The sequence below is a fragment of the Lithobates pipiens genome, unplaced genomic scaffold (genome assembly GCF_037356315.1).
Source record: "Lithobates pipiens isolate NorthernLeopardFrog02 unplaced genomic scaffold, aLitPip1_a1.2 Scaffold_23, whole genome shotgun sequence".
Lineage (NCBI taxonomy): Eukaryota > Metazoa > Chordata > Amphibia > Anura > Ranidae > Lithobates > Lithobates pipiens.
This window is the reverse complement of record NW_027507785.1, coordinates 39,688,402-39,701,671: the sequence shown is the minus strand read 5'-3', so window position 1 is coordinate 39,701,671 and position 13,270 is coordinate 39,688,402. Positions and strand designations below refer to the sequence as shown.

The window sequence follows — 13,270 nt, the reverse complement described above, 5'->3', positions numbered from 1 at the left end:
ATTTTATATTTTGCCACAAGTTGCGGGAAAATTACAAACTTTTTTTTTTTTTTTTTTTTTCACAAAGTTGTCACTAAATGATATATTGCTCACGCATGCCATGGGCATATGTGAAATGACACCCCAAAATAAATTCTGCTGCTTCTCCTGAGTACGGGGATACCACATATGTGGGACTTTTTGGGAGCCTAGCCGCGTACGGGGCCCCGAAAACCAAGCACCGCCTTCAGGCTTTCTAAGGGCGTTACAGTTTTGAAGGCCATAAAATGCCAAGATGGCACAAACCCCCCCCAAATGACCCCATTTTGGAAAGTAGACACCCCTAAATTTAGGGGTACACTAGTGAGACTAGGTAATAAATGGCGGGTGCCCTGAAACTATAAAAAAATAACTAACCAACCAGCGTCACCTGTAACAGTTATATGGTGATCACTGGTGAAAGGGTTAACTAGGGGGCAATCAGGGGGCTTTATGCGGTAGTATATGGGGGTCCCTGGCGCTATAAAAAGCTGCGGCGAACCTAAATACCTACCTGCCTAACTAGCGTCACCTGTGACACTAATACAGCGATCAGAAAAACGATCGCTTATTAGGCTGGGTTCACACTGGAGCGATGCGGGAACGCCACGAATGCGCGGCGGGTTCCCGCATCGCATGCCTCCCGGCGGCAGTTCACACTGCCCTATGCGAACTGCTGGGAGTGTCAGTGAAATGTTACTGACACCCCCAGATCAGTTCGCATATCGCAGTGCGATCTGCAAACTCGGATCGCATGGTGTGAACACCCATGCGATCCGATTCTGCTGCGGGCCAAAAAAAGGGTCCCGTGCGAATTTGCGGCGGGTGCGGCGAATGGCTGAACTCGAATCGCACAGAGATCGGATGTGATTTGCACTGCAGTGCGGTGCGAATCACATCTGTTCTCATAAACCGCTGCAATGTGAACCCAGCCTTAGTGACACTGGCGACGGGGGGTGATCACGGGGTTAAACCTTTATTGGGGGGGTTAGGGGGGTACCTTAGAACTAAAGGGGGCTAACCCTAACTGCCCTAACAGTTATTAGTCACAAATGACACCCGCCGGGTGATCAGGGGGTTAAACCTTTATTAGGTAATAAATGGCGGGTGCCCTGAAACTATAAAAAATAACTAACCAACCAGCGTCACCTGTAACAGTTATATGGTGATCACTGGTGAAAGGGTTAACTAGGGGGCAATCAGGGGGCTTTATGCGGTAGTATATGGGGGTCCCTGGCGCTATAAAAAGCTGCGGCGAACCTAAATACCTACCTGCCTAACTAGCGTCACCTGTGACACTAATACAGCGATCAGAAAAATGATCGCTTATTAGGCTGGGTTCACACTGGAGCGATGCGGAAACGCCGCAAATCCGCGGCGGGTTCCCGCATCGCATGCCTCCCGGCGGCAGTTCACACTGCCCTATGCGAACTGCTGGGAGTGTCAGTGAAATGTTACTGACACCCCCAGATCAGTTCGCATATCGCAGTGCGATCTGCAAACTCGGATCGCATGGTGTGAACACCCATGCGATCCGATTCTGCTGCGGGCCAAAAAAAGGGTCCCGTGCGAATTTGCGGTGGGTGCGGCGGGTGTGGCGGGTGCGGCGGGTGCGGCGAATGGCTGAACTCGAATCGCACAGAGATCGGATGTGATTTGCACTGCAGTGCGGTGCGAATCACATTCGTTCTCATAAACCGCTGCAATGTGAACCCAGCCTTAGTGACACTGGCGACGGGGGGTGATCACGGGGTTAAACCTTTATTGGGGGGGTTAGGGGGGTACATTAGAACTAAAGGGGGCTAACTCTAACTGCCCTAACAGTTATTACAGTCACAAATGACACCAATGCAAAAAAAAAAAAAAAATGACATTGGTGTCACTGTGACTGGGGGGCAGGGGTAATTGGGGGGGTGATCGGGGGGTAAAGGGGGGGTGTGAGTGTGCCTGGCATGTTCTACTGTGTGTGTAGAGTGTTGGTGCAACTCACCGATCCGCTCTCCTCCGTGTCGGAACGAAAAATACCGACACGGAGGAGAGAATACATCACTTCCTCTCCTGTGTTTACATTACAGGAGAGGAAGTGATGTCACGGGGGATTCCTATTCGTCGGGAGCGATCGCGAGGGGGTGGCCATGAATGAATGGCCGCCCCCTCGTCCCGGATCGCTCCCGGACGAAAACCGACCGCCGCAGGCACCGGGCGGGGGCCCGATCGGGCCCCCGACCTGCGGGAGGCAAGGGACGTACATGTACGCCAATATGCCTGCCCGTGCCATGCTGTCGACGTACATCGTCGTGCGGCGGTCGGCAACTGGTTAAAGCTGACCAGTGCTTCAGAAAAGTTGGCCTTTAGCATTAGATTTTAAAATTAAATGGACTTTTCATTAATGAAAAATCACATTAAAAATGCAGAAGGTATTTTTGCGGAAGTCCCACGAAAATTAATACAAATACTGCAGCTGCTGACTTTTAAAATAAGGACAATTACCTATCCAGGGCGCCCGCGATGTCGGCACCCGAGGTCGAACCATCCCTCGGTCCTCAGATGCTGCCGCCACCATCTTTGTTAAGACAATTAGGAAATGAAGCCTTGCGGCTTCACTTCCCGGTTCCCTACTGCGCATGTGCGAGTCGCGCTGTGCAATCTGAATGGCCCCTGCTGTCTCTGGGACCCGTGTGTATCCCAGCAGACAGCACGGGGGACGGGAAGAGGCATAGACTCTCGCAGGAGTCTATGCCCAGAAGTGGGTGCAAATACCTGTCTTGGGTATCTGCACCCCCTCCCCCCTGAAAGGTGCCAAATGTGACACCGGAGGGGGTTCCCGAAAAGTGGAGGTTTCATTTTTGTGTGAACCTCCGCTTTAAAGTAAAGAACCTTCTGAGTGTAACTCCCTCCCCACCAGCCCTCCTAATATTTACCTGAGCCCCATCTCGATCCAGTGATGTGCATGAGAGTAGCGGCTCGAGTCTCTCTCTCCTACCAATCACAGCCAATGAATCAATGAGGAGAGAGCAGGGGTGGGGCCAAGCCACGCTGTGGACAATGTCCATTCAAAGGAGCACAACTCGAGAGTAAGCCTGTTCAACTTTCCCCTATAGAGGCTTGCACTTGAGGACACTTGGCAGGGGGAAGGAGCCAGGAGCGCTGGTGGGGGACCTAAAAAGAAGAGGATCAGGGCTGCTCTGTGCAAAATCGCTGCACAAAGCAGATAAGTATAACATGATTATTTTTTTTAAAGAAAAATGTCAACCTTTTAGAATCACTTTAACTGTAAGCCTTTGTACACACGGTCGGACATTCCGGCGGAAAATGTCCGATCGGACCATGTTGTCGGATAATCCGACCATGTGTGGGCTACAACGGACTGTTTCCTTCGGAATATCCAACCAACAACGTTTTAGAGCTGGGCTATAAAATTTTCCGACAACATGATCCGATCAGACTTTGTCCGATCATTTGTAGAGAATTCCGATCTGACAAAGTGCCACGCATGCTCAGGTCAAATTCCTAGACCAAGGCTATTGGCTACTAGCCTGAAAGTAGTCCCATTATAACTAAATAACGTCATCACGTTACAAACGATCGGATTTTCTGACAACTTTGTCCGACTGTGTGTATGCAACACCAGTTTCGGACAAAATCCATCGGCCAAAATCTGACGGATTTTGTTGTCGGAATGTCCGACCGTGTGTACAAGGGCTTAGAAATTTGTTCATTCATTCAAGAAAACTTTTCCACCTTGCTCCTGCAAATTTTTCTTGTCAATTCACTCAAAAGTGCCCGTCAATTTGACCCCATTAACGACTGGAAAATCAAATGAATATTCTTAAAATAAATATTTTTTTAAATAAAATTGTGTATGGCCAGTTTAAAACTAGAACAGCAATTTTTGGTTGACTCCCCCTAATGTGATGTTCTCATTTCCATTTGCAAAACCAACGACTGCCATTTCTTTTTTCTTACAGTTGGAAAGCCAATTAAAGTGACGGAAAATGCGACCCCATCGGATGAAGAGGTGGACAAGCTGCACAAACTCTACATGGAGAAGCTGAGCGAATTGTTTGAGGATCACAAAACTCAATTTAACATCCCGGCTGACAAACATCTATCCTTCGTATAATGACTGCAAGAAGCCCAGGTGACTCTCATGTACACTCAGCCCTGGCACAAAGAGAGCCTAAAGTCATATAGCCCAAACTTTGTTAAAGAGAACCAGTTACCAGTCATCATCTATGATAATCCAAACCTCCACACTTGAGATAGTTAATAGCGCAGGCTTTCTACTTGGGGATTTCCGTGAGGGAAATCGGCCAAAAACTTGCATGTATATTAACGATGTCAGAACAGGGTAAGCTGTACACCAAGCACACCTACTAAAAGAAGAGGCAATATCCTTACCTCTATGGCCGACTGTCAATAGTCAATATGGTCCAACTTTTGTTAAAGAACCAGTTAGCGGTTGACATCTATGATAATCCAAACCTCCACTCTTGAGATAGTATAATAGTGCAGGGATTACCTGCTTTTTTTTTTTTTTTGTATTCTCTCCCTGTCAGAGCTGAGATATTGGGATGTAATTGTTCTAAATTCTGTCTGAGCTCAGTGCTTAAAACCGACACATTAGAAGTGCCATATAGCAAAGCTGCCATCAGGGTTTAATGAAAGAAAACTTAAAGGGGTCGATTTACTAAAACCGGAGAGTGCAAAATCTGGTGCAGCTGTGCGTGGTAGCCAATCAGCTTCTAACGTGAGCTTGTTCAATTAGTGATAAGTGATACTAAAGTCTCCTTTTTATTTTCTAAAAATAATAAACATGTCATAGTTATCTGCTCTGTGTAATGGTTTTGTACAGAGCAGCCCCCGATCCTCCTCTTCATAGGTCTCCCCCCGCCAGTGCTCCTGGCTCCCCCCTCCCACTGAATGCCCCCACAGCAAGCAGCTTGCTGTGGGGGCACCCAAACAGGACCCGCAGCTCTGTGTGTCCATTCACACTTGGGGCTGCGACTTGGCACCGCCGACTCCATCTCCTGATTGGCTCACTGGCTGTGATTGACAGCAGCGGGAGCCAATGGCTCTCACTGCTGCCAAAAGCCAATCAGGAGTGCGTGTCCCCGGAGAGGCAAGGCTGTCGTGGACATCGCTGGATTGAGAGGGTGCTTGGGTAATTATTAAGGGGGGTCTGGGGGGGCTGCTGCTCACAGAAGATTTTTTACCTTCATGCATGAAAGTCAAAAACCTTGCGCCTTTACAACCTATTTTAAGCTTTGACAAAAACACTGGAAGCTGATTGGTTACCATGCACAGCTGCACCATATTTTGCAATCTCCCAGTTTTAGTAAATCAGCCCCAAAGAGTAATTGCAGTTAAATTCTAACTAAAGCTAAACCTACTCCCATCCCCATTCAAAGACCATTCTATCTACTCTGCGAAAGAAAAGAAGTCTATAATTACCTATTCTAAAGCCGCTCTGGTCCGGTCACATGATCAAGTCCAAGTGCCGGCTTCAGTGTAGAGGCTGTAGACAGTGGCTGCAGAGCCTGGGCAATGACACAACCCATAGGCTTACTATGGGGAATCCATTGTCGGCTGTCCCTCCTCTGCACTGAAGATGGCGCTGAGACCCGATCATGTAACTGGCCCGAGCAGCTTCAGAATAGGTAGGTATAGTCTTCGTATTTTTTTTTTTTACAGGGGAGATAGAATAGTCTTAGAATGGGGGTAGGAGTAGGGTTAGCCTTATGCCGCATACACACGATCGGAATTATGGTCAGAAAAAGGTCTGATGTGTTTCCAGATCGAATTCCACGTATGGCAGGACTAGAAAAAGGAAGTTCAATAGCCAGTAGTCAATAGCTTCCATCTCGTAGTTGAATCTGAGCATGCGTGAGTCTTTGCTCGTCGGAATTGCATACACATGATTGGAATTTCCAATAGAAAGTTTTTCTGTCGGGAAAATTGAGAGCCTGCTCTCAAATTTTTGCTGGTGGGAATTCGGCCAGCTAAATTCTGATGGTCGCATTTTCCGATGAAAAGCTCCCATCTGTCTATTGCTGGCCAAAATTCCGATTGTGTGTACGCGGCATTAGAATCTGACTAGAATTACACTTTAAAGTGGTTGTACACCCTGTACAACCACTTTTACCTACGGGTAAGCCTATTATATTAAGGCTTACCTGTAGGTGCTGTAAATATCTCCTAAACCTCCACAGTTTAGGAGATATTTACAATAAAGCCGTGCGCCGATGTCTATGACGCATACGCACTTTAGAAAGGGCAGATCGTGCTGTTTCTAAAGGGGTCATGCCGTGACTGGTGGCTCCCATGCACATGCGCTGGAGTTACGTAACTCCGGCCAGTCACAGAGCCGGAGTCTGCGGCCCTGGAAGGAAGAGGGGTAAAGATGTACGCTCGCTGCTAGTGGGGACAGAGGTGACATTGCGGGCTTCAGTTTCAGGTAAGTGACACAGAATGGCTACTATGCGATGCATAGAAGCCCATTATGCTTTACCTTTGCAGGGAAATAAAGAGGAAATAAAACTCAACAGGGTTTACTTCCTCTTTAAGGCTTAGCTGATTATCAGTCCTAAACTCAGGCAAGAGACATCCCCGTTTGTGGGGTCCTTACATTTAGCTGACATGTCTGCTCTGACAGGGAGGGAATACAATTTTCTGGTGATGTTCTAAGATCCCATTTGCAATGGAAGAATGGTTGAAATTGGCAGGAAGCTAGCATGTGTATTACCACTGTCAGAACAGGATGAGCTATACACCAAGCACACATACACCAAGCCTGTGAATTGAAGTGCTGCTGCTTCACTGCTCCCTGGCTGCTGCAAATATTCTATCAATCAAGTATTCGATAAATTCAAAATACTAACAACATCTTACAAAGTCATCCACAATTTAGCCCATAGCTACATCACTAGCCTAGTCTCAAAATACCAACCTAATCGTTCTCTTCGTTCCTCCCAAGACCTCCTTCCTGCTCTCTAGCTCCCTCCTTTTCTCACCTCCAGGACTTTTCCAGAGCCTCTCTAATCCTATGGAACTCCTTACCCCAACCTGTCCAATTATCTCCTACTCTATTATCCTTTAGACGACCCCTGAAAAACCCTTCTCTTCAGAGAAGCCTATCCTACCCACCTTCATTTTCACCATCAGTTCATCCTCCGCAGTTATTACCTTTTTGTTTCACTTGACCCTCCCTTCTAGATTGTAAGCTCTAATGAGCAGGGCCCTCTGATTCCTCCTGTATTGAATTGTATTGTAACTGTACTGTCTGCCCACATGTTGTAAAGGGCCGCGCAAACTGTTTGTTGGTGCTATATAAATCCTGTATAATAATAATCAATTGGATGATTTAAATATTTGTCGTTCCCCCCCCTCCCCGCTAAACTCCATGGTTCCTCCTACCAGACTGTACATCCTGAGGTGCTATTGTGTACAAGCTAGCAGGAGAAACCACAGCGTGCAGTGGGGGGAGCACGTTCTTCACACACCCATGTGTGCAATACTCTCAGCAGCTGAGGAGATCTGCGTTTTTAGACACAAGCCACTAAAATGGTCAGAATGTTGCCCCTTCTTTTAGCATTTGAACTCTTCTGCGCTTGTATAACTACCATGGGCAATTTTGGGAGGCCAAAATAAGTACAGATTTTAGGTAATTATGTGGCTTCATTGTAATTCATTCATTCATTTAATAAGTGAATCAATACATGTTAGCAATATGTAGGCATCATTTATTATATGTCTGTTATTCTGTTTTTTTACAGCCCCTGCAATTCACTGTCTGATCCGCTGTATTGTCATTACACAGATTGACTCTCTGGATTATATGTTGTAACCAGATAACACCAATGCAAATAAATTCTGTTCTTGAGTAAAACGCTGTGGCAATTATTATTTCTAATCAATTGAAAGGGACACTCCATTGAAACTAGAAATCTGACCTGGAATTCCATGCATTGAGCTTCGCATAGACAATTTCTTTGCTTTGGTTCAGTATACCCTACCAACCTCCTGCTGAAAATTACCTGGTTGGTAGCTGGAGGGGGGGGGGGGGGGATTCTATAGTCCTAAAATGTTCCTGTCCTAGGTTCAAATGAGAGGGTGGAGGGAAGCAGATTGACACTAAGCAAAGGACCTAGAATGCCATCACTTCAAACCAACAAATGGCTACGGGGTAAGAACCAGGGACTTTCTATGATGGCACCCGTGGGTATAAAGTCAAAGCATGAAGTCATAGTCAGATCAGCAGCTGAATATTTATGCAGCCTTGGCCAATCCCCGGGGAGAGATGTCCAGATGGTGACTGGGAGGGAATATTAATACTCTAAGGCCTGGAGCAGTGCCTTTTCCTAGAGGAGCCAGATGTTGTTGCTGTTCATCAAGGTCTCAGCTAAGATAGCTGTAGCGCCTTATCTGCTGAAAGTTGCTGGAGCAGATTTTCATCCGGGGATCTGGTCTGGTATCATTGGAAAAGGTTTCTGGAAGATATTGGAAGAATGCAACCAACTATTCAAGGGGGACATTGTGCCTGGTGTCCTGGCTCAGTCCATTATAGGCTTGTAAAAAGACTCCGACTAGGAGGAAGATTAGTGTCCTCAAGTTGCTACTAGAGTTACTGGAGTATCCCACAGTGGCCCTGCCCCTATGAAAGGTAAAATTCTGAAACAAGGCATCAGAAAAGCATACCCCTAGACTGTTCATTGAGACAAAGGAGTTACTGTGACTGTGTGCCTGGCTGCGGTTACTACTACCGGAAAAGGTCCTAGGGACCTTATACTGCAGGCTCCTGCGAGAATGAGCGCTACATATACAGAATACTTAGTATATACACTATACTAAGTGTCCCATTTCAGATATCGGGTTGAAGTCAAAATGTTTTATGGATAGCTCCACTCCGTCAGTGAAATGATTATAAGACATCCATACATTTCCATTGTCCTCAATATAGTAGTCTTGTTGGTTTATGGCATCATATGGTTATATCAATCTAAAGATACTCATCCCTTCCCCAAGGGAATAGCTAATAGGTTACTCCTATATGGAACTAAGAGGTAGAAAGATCCAGGACTTAATGTTGTCCTATTATAAGATGGTAATATTGGAGGAGACTTCCTCTCTTCCTCAATCCACAGAGTAGGATTAATGTTGTGGTCATTTCCTGTCCTAGAGTGACAACGCTGCTCCTCCATAGATACAGAAAAGCCTGCAACAAAAGAAAAGGAGAAATAAGCGCAGGACTACATGAAATGGGACTCTGTAGTCTGGGTCAGTCTGTTCTATTCTAAGGTCTGGAGGGAATGGGAAGCTTTAACTTGGCAGTCAGGCTGTGGGGGTGATAGTGGGGAGACGAGCCAGTTACTTATATATTTTAGATGCAAATGTTTTGCGGAAGGGATATCCATTTCAGTCATGCAAAGAAAAATGTCTGGCATAGAATTTTTGGTAAAACAGACATTAAGAGGCGAGGTTACAGAAGGGGTGCTTGGTGGCTGGACGGCCGGCCTATCACTTTTGATATTTTGCATGCTTTGTTTCTACAGACAGCCACAGTTTGTTCATCGGAGTTTGAGACGTTACTATTCCGGCATTTTATGGAGCCCTCAGGTGGGGGAACTGGTCAGCCCTTCCAAGGTGGCACATGGGGGTTCGTCCACGGACGATGTCCGCTGTGACGACTCTGTGGTCAGGCTTTTCATCCGCCGTTCGAAGATGGATCAAGCCAGCAGGGGGGCTCACATTGAGTTGCGCCAAATTTAGGGTTCCTTCACATGCCATGTGAAGACGTTAATGGCTTACTTAAGGCTCCACCAGTGGCTGGTTCTTTTCTGGTCCATTCGGATGGTTTGTGTTTATTTAAGTTTCAATTTATTTTGATACTTTCGGCTGCTGGTGTGGAGGCCTGTAATTTTTAATCGCATTCGTTTAGGATTGGGGCAGCCACTGAGGCTGCCTGGAGGGGTCTTGACAGCACGGTAGTTAAGCGTATTGGTAGGTGGGAATCTGACCGATTCAAAATTTACGTTCGCCCCCATTTGATTTAATACGAGTTGGTTGGTTTAAAAAAAAATAAAAAATTAGAAGAAAAGTGTGGCGTCATGTGCCCCTTTTTTGTTTTGTGTTTATTTCCATGATCTGTTGAGTAGTAGTGGTGGTAAGATGGTGATGGGTGTGTGTGCTATGTTTCCCTTTTTCTTTCAGATCATACTTTCCTTGTTTGTATCCTGGGTCATTCTTTTGTTCATTTGGGGGGCAAAGAGGGCTGTTGTCATGCCTAATGGCTGACAGTTGGGTTTCCCACGAGCAGAAGTCAGCATCTGGTGCATTGAAATTCCAGGGAGCAGGGTTGTACCGGAGGTTAACAGGATCTCCAGATGGGATAGCCCTCCTACATGTAGGGGGTAATGACCTGGGGGTTAGATCCACTAGGCACCTGATAAGGTACATAAAAATTGATGTGCTGCGACTGCAAGTGGCTTTTCCCAGTGGTGGCCTGCACCACCTGGCGTCTTGCCTGGTAGGTGGCTAAGGTCAACAGGGCCCGAGTTAAGGCCAATAAAGAGGTTGGGAGGTTCATTGCTAGGAATGAGGGTCTGGTGGTCAGGCATAAAGAGCTTGATTTTGAGACATGGAGATATCTCCGTGGGGAGTTCACCTTAATGAGGTGGATACGGATCTGTGGTCCTTAGGCTTACAGGACGGAATACGGCAAGTAGTTCATTGTTGGCAGGGCACAAAGGTGTGAGATTTTGTGCTGTGGCGGTTGGGTCTTTGGAGGCATTTGGATGTAAAATCATGGAATTAAAGGTTTGGGACACATCTGAGGTATGGGTCCCCGGTGAATGCCAGTTATGTGGTTAACTGGGAGTTTATTATCCTAGAATTGTAAACTGTGTTACTGGCAGGATCACCAGGTGAAAATAAAAACATGAAAACAGAAAACAAATTCTGCCACCACAATTGGGAACTGCTGAGCGATTATTGTTGGGTTTAGATGTTGGGTGCACTGTTCAGACTATACATGTATGCGTTGGTGTGCAGAAAAATGCAGCTCAATGGACCTGGTGTGAACTACCCCCTGATCTGGATTTTCACAATACTTATTTTGCCCATTAGAGGGGCGCCCCTGAGCATCATGTTGTGCCATCAGTTTATTTAACAGTGTCTCAGACTTTTACAGTGCCCTCCTTCTCATCACCACAAGAGTCTAATCCTTCTAAAATACCTTATTTTATTCACTCCAGCAGATTCTAATTTCCCTGACAGGGCCATGGTGATTAAGCTTATGATTAAGCTTATTTAAGTGATCAGACTCCTTCCCACAGCACAACATACCCGTCTGTTCTCACTGTGCTGCAGTGTGTATTACAGATGGTGTGTCCTGCCATAGGCAATTAAAATCCCCACTATACACATGGCTGGAAATATCAAGTTCTCTTCCTACTCTGCAATTTTAGGCATTACCTCAGGATCTCAGAATTTATATCCCACATGTGAGAGTCACCACTTCAGACTCCCATTTTTTATTTTATTCTCCATAATATTTTTTAGCTGTGATAATTATTTATGACTATTACTTACACCACCTCCCAGATTCTGAGTGTGCTTAATAGTATTAAATTAAAAGCCCCGTAGTTAAAGTGGGGTGCCCCCTAAAAAAAAAAATGTAACAGTCAGCAGCTACAAATACTGCAGCTGCTGACTTTTAATAATCGGACACTTACCTGTCCCTGGGTCCAGCGATGCGGGGGAACGAAGCCCCCCCTCGTTCCCCGCTCCGCTCGCGGCACCGGCATTCTTACTGTGGGCACCTGGCTGTGGCTTCACATACGCCGCACAGTCATCTGGGACACGTGTCAGGTCCCAGATGACTGTGCGGCGCTGAGGGGAAGTGATGTCACCAGCCCGGGCAATGAAGGAGGCAGACTACGAGGGACCCCCTAGCAACAGAGCCAGCGGTTGGCTTTTTTGGGATGACAACTGATGCGGCTAAGAAGCCGCTTGGCTGTTATCCTAAGCAGTGAGGGGATGTACCCCCCTCCCTCCCACCGTCCAGCACATCCGTAAGCTGGCCGGGGACCCGAACGAAGCTGGAATCGCCTTTGATCAGGTCTCGGATCTAGTAACCTGGGAGCGATGTCATGACATCGCTACAGAAGGCTTAAAGGCTCCAAATTTTTAAAAATGGCAGCATTAAAAACAGCCAAACTTGGAGTTTTGAATACTTTCAAGTGCCGAGGAGGCATTTGGGGTCTTATAGACCCCAGATCTCTCCATAAAGAGTACCGATCACTGCCTTATACTGTCACAAGGGATGTTTACATTCCTTGTGACAGCAATAAAAGTGATCAGAAATTTTTTTTTCAAAGGGGGAAAAAAAAAAGTATGTTCCCCATCCCTCCATGCTCGCACGCAGAAGCGAATGCATATGTAAGACGCGATAGCAAATGTAAACCGTGATCAAGCCACACATGTGAGGCATTGCCATAATTGTTACAGCGAGAGCAGTAATCCTAGCACAAGACCGCCTCTGTGACTCTAAACTGGTAACCTGTAGAAATTTTTAAAACATTGCCTATGGATATTTCTAAGTACCGTACTTTGTCGCCATTCCACGAGTGTGCACAATTTTAAAGTATGATATGTTAGGTATCTATTTACTCAGCGTGACATCATCTTTCACATTATACAAAAAAATTGAGCTAACTTTACTGTTTTTTTATTTTTTTTTATTCAGGAATATGTATTTTCTCTGTTGTTGCTGTGAAATGTACTGTAAAGTGCAGGGGGCTGTGTAATGTAGAGGGGGTCAGAGGTGCGGGGGTTCTGTAATATGCAGGGGTAGTTGTGTAATGCAAAGGTGTCCAGGGGTCCGGGGCTGTGTAATATAAAGGGGTCCAGAGGTGTAGAGGGCTGTGTAATGTAAAGGGGGTCCAGAGGTGCAGGGGACTGTGTAATTTAAAGGGGGTCAGAGGTGCGGGGGGCTCTGTAGTATGCAGGGGGGCTGCATAATGTAAAGAGGTCCAGAGGTACGGGGGCTGTGTAATGTAAAGGGGTCCAGAGGTGCAGGGAGATGTGTAATGTAAAGGTGTCCAGAGGTGCAGGTGCTGTGTAATGTAAAGGGGGTCAGAGGTGCGGGGACTCTGTAGTATGCAGGGAGGCTGTGTAATGTAAAGGGGTCCTGAGATCTGGGGGGCTGTGTAATGTAAAGTGGCCCAGAGGTGTGTGGGCTGTGTAATTTAAA

General features: G+C 46.5%; 1 protein-coding gene across 2 annotated transcripts in view; it reads left to right on the top strand.

Moving 5' to 3' along the window:
• The window catches only part of MOGAT2 (monoacylglycerol O-acyltransferase 2), a 189,335-nt gene extending 181,429 nt beyond the window's left edge, over positions 1-7,906 (top strand). The window contains exons 6-7 of one of the 2 annotated variants that reach the window (XM_077451440.1): positions 3,987-4,159; positions 7,794-7,906. In XM_077451440.1, the coding sequence (XP_077307566.1) occupies positions 3,987-4,141 (155 nt within the window). In that variant the 3' untranslated portion in view covers positions 4,142-4,159; positions 7,794-7,906. Of the gene's footprint in view, positions 1-3,986 lie in introns of both variants that reach the window. The other variant, XM_077451439.1, reaches the window with a different exon arrangement.
• Positions 7,907-13,270: the final 5,364 nt, after the last annotated feature.